We start from the raw sequence: 18977 nt of genomic DNA on the forward strand, positions 1-18977 counted from the left end.
GGTCTAGGTCTAGCTGGTTGGCCTTGACCCTTATTATAGCTAGTGAAATGAGTAATATGACTATTGAGCTGGGCAAATTTACATGACTAAATTAATTGCTCATTTATACTCTGCAGATTCCCATGCTGATCCACCGATTGGTGTGAGAATTTTATTTAATTGGGTTAAGTGCACTAAACTCCTTTAACTTCCTTTCTCTTTCAAGAAACTCACCTGAATTATTGTTTTGACACTTAACCCCTTAAATTATCCTATTTGTTGCAAGCAAAAAAAAAATAAAAAATAAAAATAAAAATAATAAAAATAAAAATAAAAATAAAATAAAAATCTAAAACCGTTAGCCCACAATCTGAAATTTAACTTAATTGAAGGCAGGTGACAAATGTGACCTAACCCAATTTTAAAATGTCAAAAATACCCTTCTGACCATTAAACCCATTATTATATATACATATACATGTTATATCCATATACTCCGTATTTGAAAATCCCCAATTTATGTTCAGCAACAAATCCTAACAAAAAATTATTCAGCTAGTTGGTGTTCCATCTCCATCTCTATCTGTAAGTGTTTAGGGTTTTAGGTATATATATATATATACACACACACACACATATATATATATATCAATAAAATCATACAGACAAGTGAATGAGAAAGGCCATCATTATTCAACATGTCACACATAGCATTGCAAATCCTTCATAACAGAGGAAGCCATCACTGTCACAAATCTGTTTCAAGTGGGTCAAAGAAGGAAAAATAGGCATAAATCTGTTTCAAGTGGGTCAAAGAAGGAAAAATTGTGAATGGTTTCAGAAGCCTTTGATGACCATGGAAAAAGATGCCCATCATTATTCATTTATATACAAAGCTCAATTCAAGTAGCAATATGGAAACAGAGTCCACTCCAAAATCCATTTTTATGATTAAATTTGTCGTAAAATCAAAACCAATTCATTTGGGTTTCAGAGATTTGGATGATTAACTTCGCTTCAAAGAGTCTGAAAGGTAGACGGCACCATTATGGGAAGCATAAGTAAATCATCAAAGAATTTTGGCTTTACCATAATTCTTTACTTGTATTCTATTTTTTCCATGTTAACAATAACCTCCTATGCAGTAGAATTGAACACCTTAACTACAACTCATTCTCTTACAGACGGGCAAACCATGGTCTCTCCAGACAGATCATTCGAACTGGGATTTTTCAACCCCTCCGGCGGTATTTCCAGGAATCGATACTTGGGAATATGGTACAAGAAAATTTCTGATGGGACTGTGGTATGGGTTGCCAACAGAGACACTCCACTTACTGATACCTCAGGAGGAGGAGTCTTAAAGCTCACAGACGGAGGAATTCTCGTGCTTGTCAATAGTACAAACAGCATCATCTGGTCTTCTTCAAATTCATCCTCAAATAACAACACAGTGAATTCAGCTCCAGTTGCACAGCTTTTGGATTCGGGTAATCTTGTTGTCAAAGATGCAAATGATGAGAATTTCCTGTGGCAGGGTTTTGATTATCCTGGAGACACTTTGTTGCCAGGTATGAAGCTGGGAAAGAACCTAGTAACTGGAATTGATAGGCGTCTATGGTCATGGAAGTCCAGTGATGACCCTTCTAAAGGAAACTATTCTTTTGGATTTGATCTTCGTGGATTCCCACAATTAGTCCTCCTGAATGGTTCGGTTGAGGAATACCGCTCTGGACCATGGAATGGTCTCCGCTTTAGTGGCTCGGTGGGTTTAAAACCAAACAGCATCTACACATACCGTTTTGTTTTTGATCAGCAGGAAGTGTATTATGAATATGAGCTTATTAATAGCTCAGTTCTCTCACGGCGGGTTTTGTACCAGAATGGAATTGTACAGCGCTTGACATGGAATTATAATACACAGGATTGGATATTTTATACTAATACACCAGCAGATAACTGTAATTTTTATGGGCTGTGTCAGGCCTATGGTATCTGCAGCATTGCTGACTCCCCGGTGTGTGGGTGTCTTGATAAATTTGTTCCAAGGTACCCAAAAGAGTGGGACACAGCAGATTGGTCAGGTGGGTGTGTTCGAAGAACAGCCTTGGATTGCCACAATGAATCATCAAATGGATTTATCAAGTATTCCGGTGTTAAATTGCCTGACACGCGGAATTCCTGGTTTAATAGGACCATGACCCTCAAGGAATGTGAGACGGTATGCTCAAAAAACTGTTCTTGTATGGCTTATGCAAATATAGACGTAACAGCAGGAGGAAGTGGCTGCTTGCTCTGGTTTGATGCCTTGATTGATATTAGGGAGCTCACAGAAATTGGACAAGATCTTTACATAAGAATGGCCTCCTCTGAGTTAGTAGGTACGATATATGTTCCCAAGCATGCAGATCAGTAGCTTTTACATTCTGTTTGGAATATAAAAGAAAGTTGCCATGTTTTCACCAGAAAGGAGGCATATTAGAAGCTCTCAATGAAAAGTGTCTTCTTTTACTGCTGTTTTATTTCTTAGTTTTCCTGCCTTCATATATAGTTGCTTTACATTGTGGTAAATTTTGACTCTGCAGAAACACATGGTGTAGTCATCACACATAGCAGCTCCCTTGGAAAGGGATCCGGAAGATTGAAGATTATAATCATTCCTATATTACTTGCAGCAGTGGTTCTCCTAGGCCTGTTCTTTCTCTTGTATTTCTTAAGGAGGAGGAAGCTGAGACTAGGTAAGGTATCTAGAACACTCAAATTACTTCCCTTTCCTATTTAGCAAAGAAAACTACAAATTTTTACAGAGGCGAATCGTGTCTTGTCGGCATCAAATGTCAAAGATTTTCAAATTTATTTCCTTTGCCACTTTATCTTGGTCTCATTCTGTACCTCTTCAGTTTAATTGTGCCACTTTTGCTTTACAATAAGGGCGGGTTGCTGTAATCTGATGGCTCATGTACAGTGAGTGTACCAAAATCAAGCTTTTTTAATGCTATTAACTCTTGATAATATCATCCAACCAAAGTGTTTTTTTTTTTTTTTTTTTTTTTTTTTTTTTTTTTTTTTTTTTTTCAATTGATCTACTAAAATGGACCTATCAAATTTTGGGTCTTAGTCATCATCCTTCCTCTTAGCTTACGTCACTTTTTCAGGGTGAGGATAGAGAGAGACATTACGTGTCATGAAGGGTGTGTAGAGAGCATGTGTACTTATCTACCCTGAATTAAAGCTTGAGCTTTTAAAGAGAGTATAACTTGAATATTTAAATATTTCAACACAATAGCTGATGTTTAGCTTTCTGGTTTGAACAGGTGTCTTTGCCTGCTCTGATACTATGTAAGAGAAATTTGGAGAAGAAAAATAATCTTCACTCATTGCAAAAATCCTTTGTACAAGACGTGCATATATACAATTGCTCTCCACATAGAAAAGGAAATTAAATCTCCTAAAATCTGTTAAGAGTAATATAGAAAGATACAATATGTACAATAATTAGAAAAGGGAAAAATTTTCTAACCAATATGATTTTCGCACCGGGAGTGACATCAATACCGCTATAGATGATATTTTTATTGAAGCAGGCAAATGATTAAAGAAACAAATAAATGCTGCTAAAAATGCATCTAGGGTATCATTACTTAAGTTTGTGATTATTTCACATTCTTTTTTGTTGATATAGCAATGGAAAACAGCTGGACATCTCAATTCTTGTTCTACCCACTGATGTTGCTTACCAGTTTCTTTTTTTATTCTTAAAAAAATGATTATCATGATGCCACAAGAGTATCATGCCATACCATTCTAGAAGTAGAGTTGGAGTGATTCGTTAGTAAGAATATTTTTAGGTCGCCTTTGGGAGCACTGAATTGGTGCATTGAATTTGGAATTGAAGCAAATTTGGTGATTCGGTATTGCTGTCACAGATTCAGTGCTCTCAAACATGGCATTAGTGATTTTAATTTGGGATCTTATTGAATAAGATTGCCATACATGTTAATTCAACGAATTTGTACAACTTGTTTTATTCATATGAAGTTTATTTCTACTTTACAGAACTAGTTAAACTCAATCAAGATTTAGAGTTGCCATTATTTGACTTTGAGACAATAGCTAATGCCACAAGTAACTTTTTGATCGACAATAAGCTTGGAGAGGGCGGCTTTGGACCTGTCTACAAGGTAATGGTCACATTTATTAATCTATGCAGCATCTAGGAATATCTATGAAAAATAGTTTTTGCTACCAACTCTGTTATGGTACCATCTCTATGCACCAAAACCAGTATTTGCATAAAAACTTTTCAGTCACTAGTTTTCCCTGAAAATTTCTCTACTTTAAAATCTTTATTCTAAATGCTTAGCAATGTTAGTTAGTGCTATTGTTCTACACCTTTGACTCTGCTGTTATAATATGAAGTATGAAGTAATTGTCTTAATAATGCCTATTGGAGACAATCTCCACAAAGGATAGCACACTGAACGTCGAGGGAATGAAAAAGGGAAAATGAAACTCTCAGAATGATAATTTTCAGGGTGTGTTAGAAGAGGGACAAGAAATAGCTGTGAAGAGGCTTTCAAGGAATTCAAGACAAGGACTCGATGAGTTCAAGAATGAAGTTCTATGTATTTCCAAACTTCAGCACCGAAACCTCGTGAAGCTTCTAGGTTGTTGCATTCAAGATGACGAAAGGATGTTGATCTACGAATACTTACCCAACAAAAGCTTGGATTACTTCATTTTCGGTTTGTGTCACTTGAAACTTTTATTTATTTAGCCTTTTGTACTTTTTGATAGTCTTAATAAACTGAACTTAGTCCTGTCTAGTTATTTTCATTATGCATGCTCCAAATTCCTCACTTCCTGTGGAGTGATGTTTAGGAGGTTGCTTTTATCAAAAGCCTTGGGAGAAGGGTCGAGCACCATATTCATCCCAGTTGAAGATTGGAGACAGGATACTCTAACTTCTTCATAATAAGTGCAGCTGCTTGACCTTGCTCCCAAGGATTATTCATGGTTGTGAATTTATAAAAGTAGTTGTCATTTAGCCTCATGAATCCAACTGAACAGCAACATGAATTAATTGGATGGAAAATTTGGGCAGATAAAGAAAAAAGCATGTTACTGGATTGGCCTAAGCGCTACAACAATATCAAGGGGATTGCTCGGGGAGTTCTCTACCGTCATCAAGATTCCAGACTCAGAATTATCCATAGAGATCTCAAGGCTGGTAATATTTTACTTGATAACAACATGAACCCCAAAATTTCAGACTTCGGCATGGCTAGAATTTTTGGCGGTGATGAAATGGAAGCACATACAAATAGGGTGGTTGGAACACAGTAAGAACTTTAACTATGTTGGATGTGCTACTTCTATTGCTCAGAAATTGATTTCTTTTTTGTTGACTTCCTGCAGCGGTTACATGTCCCCTGAGTATGTAATGAATGGATTATTCTCGGTAAAATCTGATGTGTATAGCTTTGGTGTATTGGTGCTTGAGATAGTTTGTGGGAGCAAAAATAGAGGATTTTCTCATCCAGATCACTGCCTCAACCTCCTAGGACATGTAAGTGTCAATAGCTACCTTGTAGTATTTCATGCATTGATTCAAGAATTACTAACAAAAATAAGTCGCAATTAGGCATGGACACTTTATAAAGAAGGTAAACCTTTGGATCTGATTGATGCATCGGTAGTGCACTCGTGTAATCTTACTCAAGCATTTAGATCAATCCATATCGGTCTATTATGTGTGCAACAAAGTCCAGAGGATAGGCCAAACATGTCATCTGTGGTTATGATGTTAGATAGTGAGATTGCTTTGCCTCAACCGAAAGAGCCCGGGTTTTACACTGGAAGAAAGTTTGCTGAAGTAGATTCATCATCAAACAAGCCTAAATTGTGTTCATCCAATCAATTAACTGTAACAATTTTGGCCCCTCGCTAGAAGATGTTTCATGTAAATATTTTGATCCTCCACGGCTCCACACCTGGCAAAAACTTCTGTATAAGCCTCTTTTTCAACAGAAAAAAAGAAGAAAGGAAAATGTAAGTTATTTCTGATGTAGAAATAATTGGCTGAGGCATATTTGGAGAAAGCAAAAAAAAAAAAAAAAAAAAAAGCATCTTTAGTCCAATAAGATGGCCTCCGGTAATTTGCAGTATTGGTGGAAGGGTGAGTCATGTAATAATGTTTGTTAATTTTGGTGGCCAGCTCCATTATGTGTTATCTTTATTTTATTTCATTTGAAATTGCCATGTTTACTAGAAACTTAACTAGCTGGTCTTTTGATCTCTTTGAATTTGTAAGCCTAGTCATATGTGTATAGTGTTATCCTTTAGTCTCATAAGTTATTTCAGTAAAAATTAGTCCTTAGAAGGATTGCTTTTCTAAAATCACTGTGAAGATAACAATTGGTAGAAAGAAACCTACTTGAACTAGCCGCATGCATAAATTGATATATAGTGAACTTGATGACGCTTCTACAATGAGCCCAAAGAAATTTTTTTTTCCTAGTTGGGACGCACACACACTGCCTCCGCTGAGGTTCGAATCCCTGACCTCCCTTTAAGAGATAAGAACCTTATACCGCTAGGTCACATGCATGTTTGTATGAGCCCAAAGAATTCAATTACTGAAGTCAATTTGTCAACCAGTTCCCAATGCCTAAAGTTAATTCTATTACTGTATTTGTACGTAGGCTGGACTTGAAACAATATGGACTTGAATTCTTTATCTTAAAACAAATAATAGTTAATTTAATCTGGAAGTTCTCAAATAAATTTTATTACAAATGCGTGAATAGCAGTCAAAGTTAAAAACTCTTCAGAAAATTTTGAGTTCAAGAAATAAAATCATCTGTGTATAATACATTATATTTTTTGTTTTCACCCTTTTTCTCCACATGAATTACCAATTCTTGATATCCCTCAATTCCATTGTTACAACTAAAGGACCTACATTATTGAGAGGGACAATGTTAAAATTTCAAAATTAATATAATTGAAAATAAAGAAAATTAAAACTACATAATGTTAAAAATAAAAAATATAAAAATAAAATAAAAATCAGGGGAGCATATATATATATATATATATATCTATATATTTTAATTTTTAAATTTTTTTTTTTTTTTTTTTGGCAAAGGGGGCAAGTTGATATATTTTTTTTTTAACTCATTTTTCAAAAAAAACTCCAAGACTCCACCTCTTCTCAACCTTTGCCAAACACAAAAGAATAAAAATAAAAATAAAATATTTTATGTGGAATCTAAATCACATAAGGCAAGAGCAGGAGCAGGAGAGCAACAGAATTAATCAAAAACAGAGTCACATAAACTGGGAGTAGGAGCATGACAGTAGTAGAGTTAATCAAATTTGAGGAGGATTATGTGACTTAGCGTAGAATAAGCCAAGCCTAAGTACAGTGGTTGCAGTAGTGTTGCATTTTGTGATGACTTCTCACTCTCGGAGATCAACGTTGCCCTAGCCTCACTCAAAAGTCAGAACCATCCAATCCAAATGATTCCGAAGCCAAAATCCCACCAACAACTTGCGACGACAAAGACGAAGAAGAACAAGTTCAATTAATTATATTCCACTGTGATGTTCTCGCTGCAAGACTTCCTCACCCCAACCCCCCCCCCCCCCCCCCCCCACTTCTTCTTCTGGTTCTTTCCTTCTCTCATTCTTCATTTCCTCATGTTTCTCTTTTTCAATTGATTGATGCCATTTTATTTTATTTTAGGCTGCTGAAGAAGGATAATTTAAAATTAAATTAAATTTTGAAATTCTATATTTATTGTTTTTGTGGACACTATACTTTCCAAGTAATAGATTCAATTTTATTTACTAATAAATTATGTAACAAATTAAGTGATTACCTTTTCCTTTTTTTTGCCTGGTGTAATTTCAGGTTTGAATTCCCCTTTTTAATTTTATCTTTTACTTCACAATTTTCTCAACTTTCAATCACATCTTTATCAAACTTTTTTTTTTTTTTTTTTTGAATTGTGCTATGTACATTATAGATTTTACCGATTTGATATTGACATTGTGTTTTAAAGTATAGAATTGCATAAATAATTTTCTTTCAACTCTAGTTCCAATTATAAGTCACCGACTACATGTTACCAAACATAATTTGAGAATTAATGACCATTGTAAATCGTTGCGCGTCGTGGATGTACATTCATCCCCTCGATTTTGAGATGACACTGTTTTTCTAGAAGTTTAGTATGTGATGATTATTTGAAAAGGAACTATGTAAATGACAATTGGAAATGATAAAGAAAGAAATTTCTTACATTTTGTTTCGTTTGTTCCATAATTTTGCCCAATGGAAAGAAGACAAGTGGCGAGTTTTGACAAGCTTACCATATTGGTTTAGTGTTCTAATAATTTAAGAATATGAGAATGTGACGTGGAATTGTTAAGATGGTATATTAATAGAAAAGAGTGACATGGCATGTCTCAATGGAACTTGCCATGTCAGAGTGTAATACTGATAAATATTCCTTTGGAATATTAATACTACAGGGAATTAAAAGGGAGTGGTGAGTCCCACTAGGACTTACCAAACTTGAGATATAATGTCCTAAAAAGATAAGAAGATGGCATGGAATTATTACCATGAGTGCAACTTCATGAGAAGGTTAAAGTCAAAGATTCAACCAACCAATAATTTATCAACACATGGTGATCTTTATTAAACTTGCCACGGTAGATTAATTCTATTAAAGATGAATTAATTCGAAGATCCTATTTTTATAGGATACCAATTAAAATGGGTATTTTCCATTTAAATCAAAGTTGACCAGGTCACGAAAGGGACGTGGAGACGATATTTCTCCTTATTTTTAGGAGACTTCAGCAATTGCCCAAGCCAGGTCAACCTCTGTTACTAAAATTCAGCAAGACGTGGGATTTAATTTGTTTCTATAAATATATATATATTTGCAAGTATATATATATATTTATTAGGTTTAACCCATAATGGAGAAATCACCATAAAAAAAGGAGTCCATGAAGCCATGAGTTCTAAATCAAGATGAAGTAAGGTTGAAGGGAAGCTGCTATAATTAAAAAAGTGTGCTACAACCATAATCCATGATGTAAAGTCAGTAGAATAGTGGGAGGAAATCACGATGCCGTGAAATTGATATGGTAGGTTCGGCATAAGATCAGGGACGTAGTCTACATAAGGAAAGGAAGTGGGTTGGATAAACTACCCACGATGGAGAAGTTGCTAAAATTAAGGAGGTCATGGCACCATGAACTCCAAAGCCTAGAAGGAAAGTCTCAAGATAGAAGTTACTAAAATTCAAAGGAATGTGGTTGACAGAAGATCGTGGGCAATGATGTATATTCCTGGGTATATATATATACATATATATATATATATATATATATATTGTCCATAAAGGAAAATATCGCTGAAGTCTTGGGGCCACGATGTCATGATACAAAGACCAGAAAGGAAAGCTCAACTAGAAGGAAGTTACCCAAAGCTAGGAGAACGTGGTCTACAAATAACTTCCTTATATGTGCATGATATATATGGAGTTGTATAGTGAAAGGAGGGTTCTAACAGAAGTGAAAGACTACTAGAAGTCATGGGACACTTGGCTAAATAGGAACACATCAGTTGAAAGTGGTGGAAACCTATAAGGAAACTACCACTAACCAAGGGAAGTTATCAAGGGTCATGGGTGACAGGGCAGCAGTTGGTGAAATCGTGTCTGAAGTTAAGGAAATGAGTTGACGGCTTGAGGAAGAAGAACAAAATCATGGAACACTTGCCAAGTCACAAAGAGGACATGTGGGAATTCACTTTGAAACTACCTAAGACACAAATTCGTTGAAAACTAAAGAGGATGTGGTTGAAATCTACAACAGAAGATGGATGAGATAGAAGAAGTTATAACTGATGAGGAATCATAGGACATGTGGCAGTCCGGAGTCATTCCACGTGGAAGCTGCTGAAGCTGCCACATCAAGCTGCTACATACATGGAAAGTTCTATAAATAGATCACTTAGGCTTCACTTGCAAACCCTGTTCAAATCACACAGTAAAACAGCACTTCAATATCTTTATATTCATGTATCTTTACATTCATGTAATGCACCTTCAATATGTTTAATTTAAGCCCTGCACTTATTATTCCTACTTTCCAGCACTTTACTTTGAAGTCCTGTACTTTCAATACCACTTTCCTTTCCATTTGCCATAGTTCAGTCCGAAAGTCCTTTTTCAAGGCAAAAAGAACCCTTTAAGGTGGTGATTCCAGTCCTTCATTCAATCGCCTGATCCCTGCAATTTCTTACTGGATAGTTCTTCGGATACTCACTTTGGAACGACAATAGTTCCTGGCACGCCTGACATCCACTCCTACTTTCCACTCACCTAGAAAGTGGAACTAGCACCTTTTCGCCAGCCGAACATTCTTGGCACGCCCGGCAGGACATCTAGACAGATTGTGTAATGTTTGTGCCTTTATATATATATATATATATGTCTGTGTGTGTGATGTACATTGAGTAAAAATAAAAATAAAAAAAAAAAAAAAAAAGAGAGAAAGCAAATTAAAATTTTGGTGGGACCCACCACCACACCCAAAAAGGGTTTGAGACCACAATTGGTCTCCATTTTTCTTCTCTCCCGCTGGCCCTTCCTTCTGTCTCTGTTTCTTGTTTTTTTCTTTTTCTTTTTGAACTCAAACTTCATTCTTAGATTACTCCTCCACCTTTTGTCGGATTGAGGTGCCGTTTAAGGCAAAACGAAGCTTGTGTCGAGCTCTACGCATACATACCAACAATTCCAGATTTGGTGCACCCTTTGAACTTCGAATCTTAGGACCCATTTCTAGGGTTTGTGAAGAAAATTGGGGTTTTTGCTCAATTAGAGGTAAAGGTGTCTAATTCACACTTTTCTTGTACCTTAGTGAGTTATTCCTCTAGAATTTTGGCCAAACATGCTTGATTTAAGGTTGATTGCTTTAAAAATGATTTAATGGTGCGTATAAAGATTTTATATATGTGTGTTTGTTGACTTATGTGATAAGCATGCTTAGTTTAGATGGATTACTCCTTAAATGATTTAATTGTATGGAAATTGTGATAAGTGGTTAATTTATCATGCTTATTATAATGCTAAATATCTAATTGATTGTTGTGAGCATATGTTGTAAATTGTGGTATTAAATTCCCCATTTTATGATATTGTCACGGCATGACAAATGTTAGAATTCCCTTATATTACAACATTGAAAGTATGTGGCATTCATGAATTCATCATTGGGGATTGCACGTATGGAAATGACTTTTGAAAAATGAAAGAATGGGGATTTTCGGGAAAGCTTTGTTGAAAAAGTTTTTTTTTTGCGAAACCCGGTCGCCGTGGGGGTACCAAAGGGCCGGAGGTTAATATAGCCTAGAGGGGACTAGGGAGTCGCCCTAGCGTGATTGAGCTAGCTGGGCCCCATAATGATGCCGCGGGGTTACCAAGGGTCAGAGACACTAGCCAATCCTCCTCTCGTGTCGCTGCGGGGTCACCAAAGGGCGGGTTATATTAACAGTTTGAAAAGTATGGTTATTTTCTGAGAAATGGGGAGTGACACGCATATCATAGCATTCATGGCATTTGTACATATGATTGTTTGGAATTGGAATTTAATATGTGTTTCCCTCATTTTGCATGACCCCTCTTCCTATTGGCCTATGCTTTGTTTGGATTCACGGGGCTACAAGAGGTGCGTCTTAGGCACTCTCTACTGAGCTTTATGCTCACCCCATTTTATTTAACATTTTCCAGGAACCGGTAAGGAGGTAGTGGATGCCGATCTTCCACAAGCTTAAGGATGACTTGGAGCTCATTTTGTATCTTTTGTATATCTCCCATTTTTGTAAGGCCCCAAAAGTGTAGTAATGTGTATTTATTTTTCAAAACCATGGTTAGGTAATATAATTATGTTATTAGATGATATTTTGGATGTGAATTTGATAACATGTAAACCTTATTGATGAATGGGGAGAGTAATACTAGTTTGAAGTATTATTGAGGTCATTTGATTGTGTATTATCATCTACTATTGCCGTGAATTCGGAATTTGAGCCATGATAGGTTAAAAATGAATTTAAACAGGTTGTGATAGGCCTATTTTTAGGGGAGGTCATGCCGAATTTTTTTTTTTGTTTAAAAAATATCAGTTTTGGGATCGTTACAGATTGTTCAATGACCGGTGGAAGAAAGCAAGGCAAGTCTGTCCAAGACCCTGCCGAACTAGAAGAGATGCAAGTCAGTGAACTTACAGTGGAAAGTTCACGATTCGCACCTGATGAAAATGATATGGTGGAAAAATTTGCTCAAATAATGGCAAATGGACCCATCATGGACAACATCTGCATGATGGCAATGCAGCAAGATAGGTTTGCGCAAGACCAAGCTAAAGTCACTGAAGACTTAGCCAGAGTTGCTCAAGACCAATCTAAAGCTATTTTATCTCAAGACCGGAAGTTTAAAGAATTGGTAGATCGAATCTCTCAAAGGTTTGAGTCTTTGTTGGAACAGACCCTTGGAAGCTTAAACCAAGGTTTGGCCTCTCGGCCAAACAACTCTAAAGAATCTCAACAGTCGGCCTTCCAAGCTAGTAGGCCGGCAACATTTGTTGAAGGGAGTTCCTCTCAGCAACATACAGGGCTACTCCCTTCAACTCAGCAGCAGGTGCAGTCCCTTCCAATGGCACAGACTTATATTCCAGCTACACCTATGACTGCTCCAGTGGCACAGATGACTATTCCACAAGCTGTGCCCATGCCAACCATTCAGCAAGTTTAGAATCCTCCACCTGTGGTATTTCCACAGCATAATTGGCATGATCAGCCTGGCCAACCATGGCCATACCACAACCCACAAGCACAACAGAATGTTCCACCTGTAAACATTCAGCCGGCCGCACCTGTTCCAGTAAGGCCACCCATGGTCATTCCCATGGCGGTTGGGGGGAAACCTTTTCTAAGGGAGCCACTTCTTGACCAAGGAGGAAGGAACCGTGGTAGGAACAACTATGCAGATGCTAACCCCTTGCTTATGGCGGGTGGGGGCATCAAGTGGCCAATCAACCTCAAGGTTGGCCAGACAACAACCCTCCACAACCTATGACACTTGATAGATGCCAATTTGCAGAATTCCTTCAACAGGAATTTGGCCTAACTCAAAGAGGTGGAAGGCCAGCTTACAGAAAGCCTTATCCAGAGTTTATTGATGAAGTTGAATTTCGAAGGAATTTCAGAATTCCAGAGTTTGCAACGTTCAATGGAGAGGGCGAACAGTCTACCTTGAAACATATCAGTCAGTTCACTGTCTAATGTGGTGAAACAGCAGCCAATCCACGGCTGAAAGTACGCTTGTTTCCAAACACACTGATGGGATATGCTTTCAGGTGGTATTCCAACTTGCCAGCCAACTCCATTCAAAGTTGGCAGCAATTTGACGATTTATTCCATACTCAGTTTTATAGAGCTAAGCTTGAAGTGTCTATGGCAGACCTTTCCAGACTTCATCAATTACCTGGAGAGTCTGTGATGAGCTTCCTTTCCAGATTCAGGCGGGCCAAGTTCAAATGTAATTTGTCTTTGCCGCCGAAAGAATATGTGAAGATGGCTGTGAACGGCCTAGAATTTGAACTTCGCAAGAAATTTGAAGGTATACAGTTCCATGACTTGTTCAACTTGGCTGGTAAAGTGGCTGAGTATGAAGAGCTCCTTCGTGAGGAGCAAGATAGGAAGAACTCTTCCAAGGGCACCTAATATCGTGATCCTGACTATGAGGTGTATACCACTGAAACTAAATGGGAGTTTGAAGTAAATGTAGCCGAGCTCAACATAAAGAAGGCATATACTTGTGAGGCCTTGACGAAACCAAAATCAGCCACGGCCAACTTGCAGGCCGCCTCTGGTTCCAAGTGGAAAGGGGCAAACTCTTCCAAAAGTTACTCTTTTGACATTTCTAAAGCCGAGCAAATCTTTGATTTGCTCATGGCTGACAAGCAACTAATTTTCACAGCGGGCCATAAGATGCCGTCGGCTTCAGAAATTGCCGAGAAGGAGTATTGCAAGTTCCACAATTCGTGGAAGTATTCCACTAATAATTGTGTTATCTTCCGTAACATTGTGCAAAAGGCAATCGAAGATAGCCGTTTGAAATTTCCAGAAAAATCAGAAGTCATGGGTGTTGATGGAAATCCTTTCCCCAAGGTTGTTGCAACAAACGTTGCTTCCATGGTTCCGGAGCATTCCAAGAAGGAGGTGGACTTGGTAAATCCAACAACCAGTGGAAGGTTAGAAATTCCAAAGGCGGCAACATCTATGGAGAAGACAGTAGCTGAGTTGGAGAGGCAACTCCAAAAGGCCCAGATTGCTTTAATCCAACAAGATTGTTACCCTAAGTGTAAAGTTCAGAATGAAGGTTGCCGTAAAGACTTTCCAAAAGAGAAGCAGAATGAAAAGCCCTCCAATAGTGACCAGGGTCAGAAAAGAAAAGTCCATGATTGGCTAACTTTCCAAAAAGTGGAAAACACAATTACTGTAACCATTCCAGAGAAGGAAAGCTGGGTTCAACCAGAAAGAAAGGCAGCAGAGAGGAAATCTGAAATCCTTCCAAAGAATTTGGAAAGGAATAGAATTTTCTATCAGCCAGGTTCTCGTCCTCCTAGCAGAAAGTTTGAAAGGAGTAGATGGCAAGACAGAGGTTCTGAAGGTGACAGGCCTTCCAGGCCAAAAATGGCCTCGGAGGTATGGGTTAGAAAGGGGAGTGAGCATCTCCGACCAAGAATGGTTAGACCTCCTACTTATCAAGATGAGGGATGGAGAAGGCTTGATCATCCCAAGTTTCCTATTTATAATGACTCTTATATGATCGCACACAAAAGCGAAGGTAGCAAAGGAAGAGAGCTAATAGAAGAAGGTTATGGGAGAAAGACCATGGCTGGTCCAACTGGCCAAAGAAGACTACTAAGCCGTCAGACTTATCAGAACTTCCAGCTAGAGGAAAGGAGAGAGATCCTGATGATTTGCTAGATCTTGATTCAAATGTTGGAAATTCCTTGACTACAGACAATCCTCCTACGAAAGATAAAACAAATTTGGAAATTCCCAGCAGTTCCAGTAGTAGCAAGAAAATTTGTTTTGGGAGCCTTCCAGGTGAATTTACTTGCAATATGGTAGTGGTTCTTCCTTTGTTTTTTTGAGCCTCAGCCAAATCAGCCCAATTCAATGGAAGGAGATGTAGTAGATACAAGTCTACCCATGGAAAGTCTTGGACAGTCTAGTTCTGGGCCAACCATTATAGAACCAAATAATGGTATTCATATAGAGGAGGTCTTTGAAGATGAAACTGAGCATCTCCAGAAATTAAAGGGGGTTGTGATTGAAGAGAACAGCCCCATGAGCCTAAAGAAAATTGTGTTGGAAAAGCCACCATATGGCATGACTCAGCAGCTCAAACCTTTGTACATCAAGGTGCTAGTGGAAGGGAGGCCCTTAGCAAGAGTTCTGGTGGACAATGGTTTGGTGTTGAATGTTGTTCCAGTCAATGTTATGCGCATGCTCGAAAAGTCTCCTGAAGATGTCATTCCAACTAATATATCCATTAGTGGATTCACGGGAGGAATAGTGAAGACGTAAGGAATCCTACCATTGGAGTTAACGGTAGGGGATAGAACTTCCATCACAGCATTCTTTGTTATTGAGTCTACAGCGGTTTATAATTTGCTCTTAGGCCGCGAATGGATTCACTTAAATTTTGGCATTCCATCTTCGCTCCATCAAATGCTAATATTTTGGGATGGAGATGAGGTAAAAGTGGTGGAAGCTGATAGCCGGCCATTTATGGCAAGGGTTTACCATGCAGATGCTGAGTTGTATAGTGAAGAATTCGTTCCAATCAGATTTATTGGAAAGGATAGCAAGGGCCGTCTAAGGAAGGCCACTATGAGAAAGACTCTTACGAAAGAAGATGTAAGGGAGTTTTTCCGAGAAACCCCAAGGCCAACAATTCTACCCAAGGCCGGTGTTCAACAATACATTTCAAATAAAAGTTTTTATGGAAGAGAAACCTAAAGAAAATAGAATACTTGGCTAGGCGGTTAACTGCTGCCTTGCCAGGTTGAAAGCATATCTAGCCGAACTACGGTTGGAAAGGGCTGCTGTTGCTGGTACTTCATTTTCAACCAATGTTTTGGAGATTATCGAAGATACTGAAGATAAGTTGGATGTTATCTAGCTGACAGACTTGAAGGCGGCGCCAACGAAGTTAGACGATCTCAAGGCCGAAGTACAAGATCCACTTTTGGAAGTTAATCTTGGAACAGAACAGGACTCTCGGCCTACCTACATCAGTAAGCTTTTGGAACCAACCTTTAGAGAATAATTGATTTCCTTACTTGAAGAATACAGAGATTGCTTTGCATGGACATATAAGGAAATGCCAGGACTTTCCAGAGAGCTGGTAGAGCATAAGTTGCCAATTAAGGAAGGTTTCAAGCCTTTCAAGCAGCCTCCAAGAAGGATGTCCTAAGAAGTTGTTCTAAAGGTCAAAGAAGAGATAGAAATGCTACACGAGGCTGGTTTTATAAGAACCGCTAGGTATGTTGATTGGATTTCCAATATAGTTCCAGTTATTAAGAAAAATGGTAAGTTAAGGGTATGTGTGGATTTCCGGAATATCAATCTTGCAACTCCAAAAGATGAGTATCTCATGCATGTTGCTGACCAGTTAGTAGATTCTGCTGCCAAGAATGAAATTCTTTCATTCATGGATGGACATTCCGAGTACAACCAGATTTACATTACAGAAGAAGATATTGCCAAGACAGTCTTCCCATGTCCAGGTTCCCTTGGAACCTTTGAATGAGTTGTCATGCCATTTGGGCTGAAGAATGCCAGAGCAACATATCAAAGAGCCATGAATGCCATATTCCATAACATGATTGGCCATTTCTGGAAGTCTACATTGATGATGTGGTTATCAAGTCCTCGGTTAAAGATCAACATCTCCACAATTTGAAGATGGCTTTTGAAAGGATGAGGCAGCATAAGTTGAAGATGAATCCTTTGAAGTGTGCTTTTGAGGTTTCAGCTGGAAATTTCCTAGGTTTCTTGGTCCACCAAAGGGGTATTGAGATAGATCAAAATAAAGCAAAGGCAATTATTGAAGCAAAGCCACCGTCCACCAAGAAAGAATTGCAGTGATTCCTCGGCCAGGTTGGATATTTAAGGAGGTTTATTGCCAACCATGCTGGAAAGACTCATGTTTTCTCCCCATTGCTGAAATTGAAGGATGCTGAGGAATTTAAGTGGACAGAACAGCACCAGTAAGCCTTTGAAGGTTTGAAAATCTACCTGGCCAACCCTTCGGTGCTGATGCCTCCAATCAAGAAGCGGCCTTTAAGATTATACTTATCGGCCGCCAATGAGTCCATTGGAACTCTATTAGCTCTAAACGATGAATGGGGGAAAGAGCAAGCCATCTATTATCTAAGTAGGGTGCTCACTCCAATGAAATGTAGGTACACTTCCATTAAAAAGTTGTGCCTTTCCTTATACTATGCGGCTATGAAGTTAAGAACCTATATGTTGCTAGTGGCCGTATATATTATTTCTTAAACAGATTTGATTAAGTATATGCTTTCAAGGCCTTTAATCACTGGACGTATTGGAAAGTGGTCATTGGCCTTAATGGAGTTTTCCTTCAAGTATATTCCACAAAAGGCAATCAAAGGAAGGGTGGTAGCAGAATTTCTAGCAGATCATCCATCAACTAAGATAGATTCAGAAATATGTGATGAGGTAGATAATCTCTATCTTAACTACACACCTTAGACTCTCATGTTTGATGGATAAAGCACTCATGATGGAGGTGAAACTGGAATAGTCATCATTTCTCCGAAAGGAAGGAAAACCAAATTTTCTTTCTTCTTAGATTTCAAGTGTACAAATAACCAAGCTGAGTACGAGGCACTAATTATTGGGCTGGAGATTCTGCTAAAGCTAAAGGTAGAGAAGGTCTAGATTATTGGAGATTCCAACTTGATACTTAGCCAACTATCTGAAGAATATAGATATCTTAACTGGCATCTGAGGCCTTTCCACTCTTTGGCCTTAGAGTTGTTTTGCCAGTTTGATGATTTCCAACTCAAATATTGGCCTAGACATTTAAATACAGAAGCTGATGATCTAGCATAATTAGCCTCTCGAGTGAAAGTTCCACCGGGTGTGGAAGAAGCTCTGATCACAGTTAAAAGAAAGACTCTTCCTTCGGTAGAGTTACGATATGAGATGGCAAGTCATTTCCAATCTGAAGAGCCAGAAAGAATCAAACCTGCCAATAAGCCATGGGAGGTTTTCAATATTGATATAAATGGATTAGATTTGGATGATTGGAGAACACCAATTATCCAATTCTTGCAGGAGCTTAGCTCCAAAGTGGACAAGAGAATTCAGCTTTCGGCACCACATTACATTCTGATTGATGGGGACCTCTACAAGAAGAGTAAAGAAGATGGACTTTTGTTAAGATGCCTCGGAAAGGATGAGTCCATGAGGGTAATGGCGGAATCACACCTTGGAATATGCGGCGCACATCAAGCTGGAATCAAGATGAGTTGGCTCCTTAGAAGGTATGGTTATTATTGGAAAGGCATATTGAAAGATTGCAAAGAGTTTGCCAAGACTTGTATTGCATGTCAAGAACATGGCCCGATCCAAAGAGTTCCAGCTATTAATATGCAGCCGATGGTAAAAATATGGCCATTTAGAGAGTGGGCTTTGGATTTTATTGGAAAACTAAGGCCTCCATCTTCAGATGACCATACTCACATAGTGGTAGCAACAGATTATTTCACAAAGTGGGTTGAGGCTATTCCATTAAAGACCTGTGAGCCGTCAACAGTGATTGATTTCATCAAGAAGCACATTATACACAGGTTTGGAATTCCAG

At 38.2% G+C, this 18977-nt stretch overlaps 1 protein-coding gene and 1 long non-coding RNA gene across 2 annotated transcripts; both read left to right on the top strand.

Annotated features, from left to right (window-relative positions):
- Positions 1–818: 818 nt before the first annotated feature.
- Positions 819–6345, top strand: LOC132266394 (G-type lectin S-receptor-like serine/threonine-protein kinase At4g27290). Its single transcript, XM_059767245.1, has 6 exons — positions 819–2360; positions 2565–2717; positions 4036–4160; positions 4514–4724; positions 5084–5321; positions 5398–6345. Exons 1-6 carry the CDS (start codon positions 1028–1030, stop codon positions 5621–5623), a joined length of 2286 nt encoding a protein of 761 aa, XP_059623228.1. The 5' UTR covers positions 819–1027; the 3' UTR covers positions 5624–6345.
- Positions 6346–10530: 4185 nt separating this feature from the next.
- On the top strand, positions 10531–12047 carry LOC132267481 (uncharacterized). Its single transcript, XR_009469012.1, has 2 exons — positions 10531–10889; positions 11796–12047. It is a non-coding gene; the product is annotated as an uncharacterized LOC132267481 (long non-coding RNA).
- Positions 12048–18977: the final 6930 nt, after the last annotated feature.

Source organism: Cornus florida, unplaced genomic scaffold (assembly GCF_030987335.1).
Source record: "Cornus florida cultivar Cherokee Brave unplaced genomic scaffold, ASM3098733v1 CherokeeBrave_3.0.0_Hap2_Chr07, whole genome shotgun sequence".
NCBI lineage: Eukaryota > Viridiplantae > Streptophyta > Magnoliopsida > Cornales > Cornaceae > Cornus > Cornus florida.

Coding starts and splice junctions, on each gene's coding strand:
- LOC132266394 (XM_059767245.1), top strand. CDS start 1,028: ATGGGAAGCATAAGTAAATCATCAAAGAATTTTGGCTTTACCATAATT. Junction 2,361..2,564: donor GGCCTCCTCTGAGTTAGTAG/GTACGATATATG, acceptor TTGACTCTGCAG/AAACACATGGTGTAGTCATC. Junction 4,161..4,513: donor GCTTTGGACCTGTCTACAAG/GTAATGGTCACA, acceptor GATAATTTTCAG/GGTGTGTTAGAAGAGGGACA.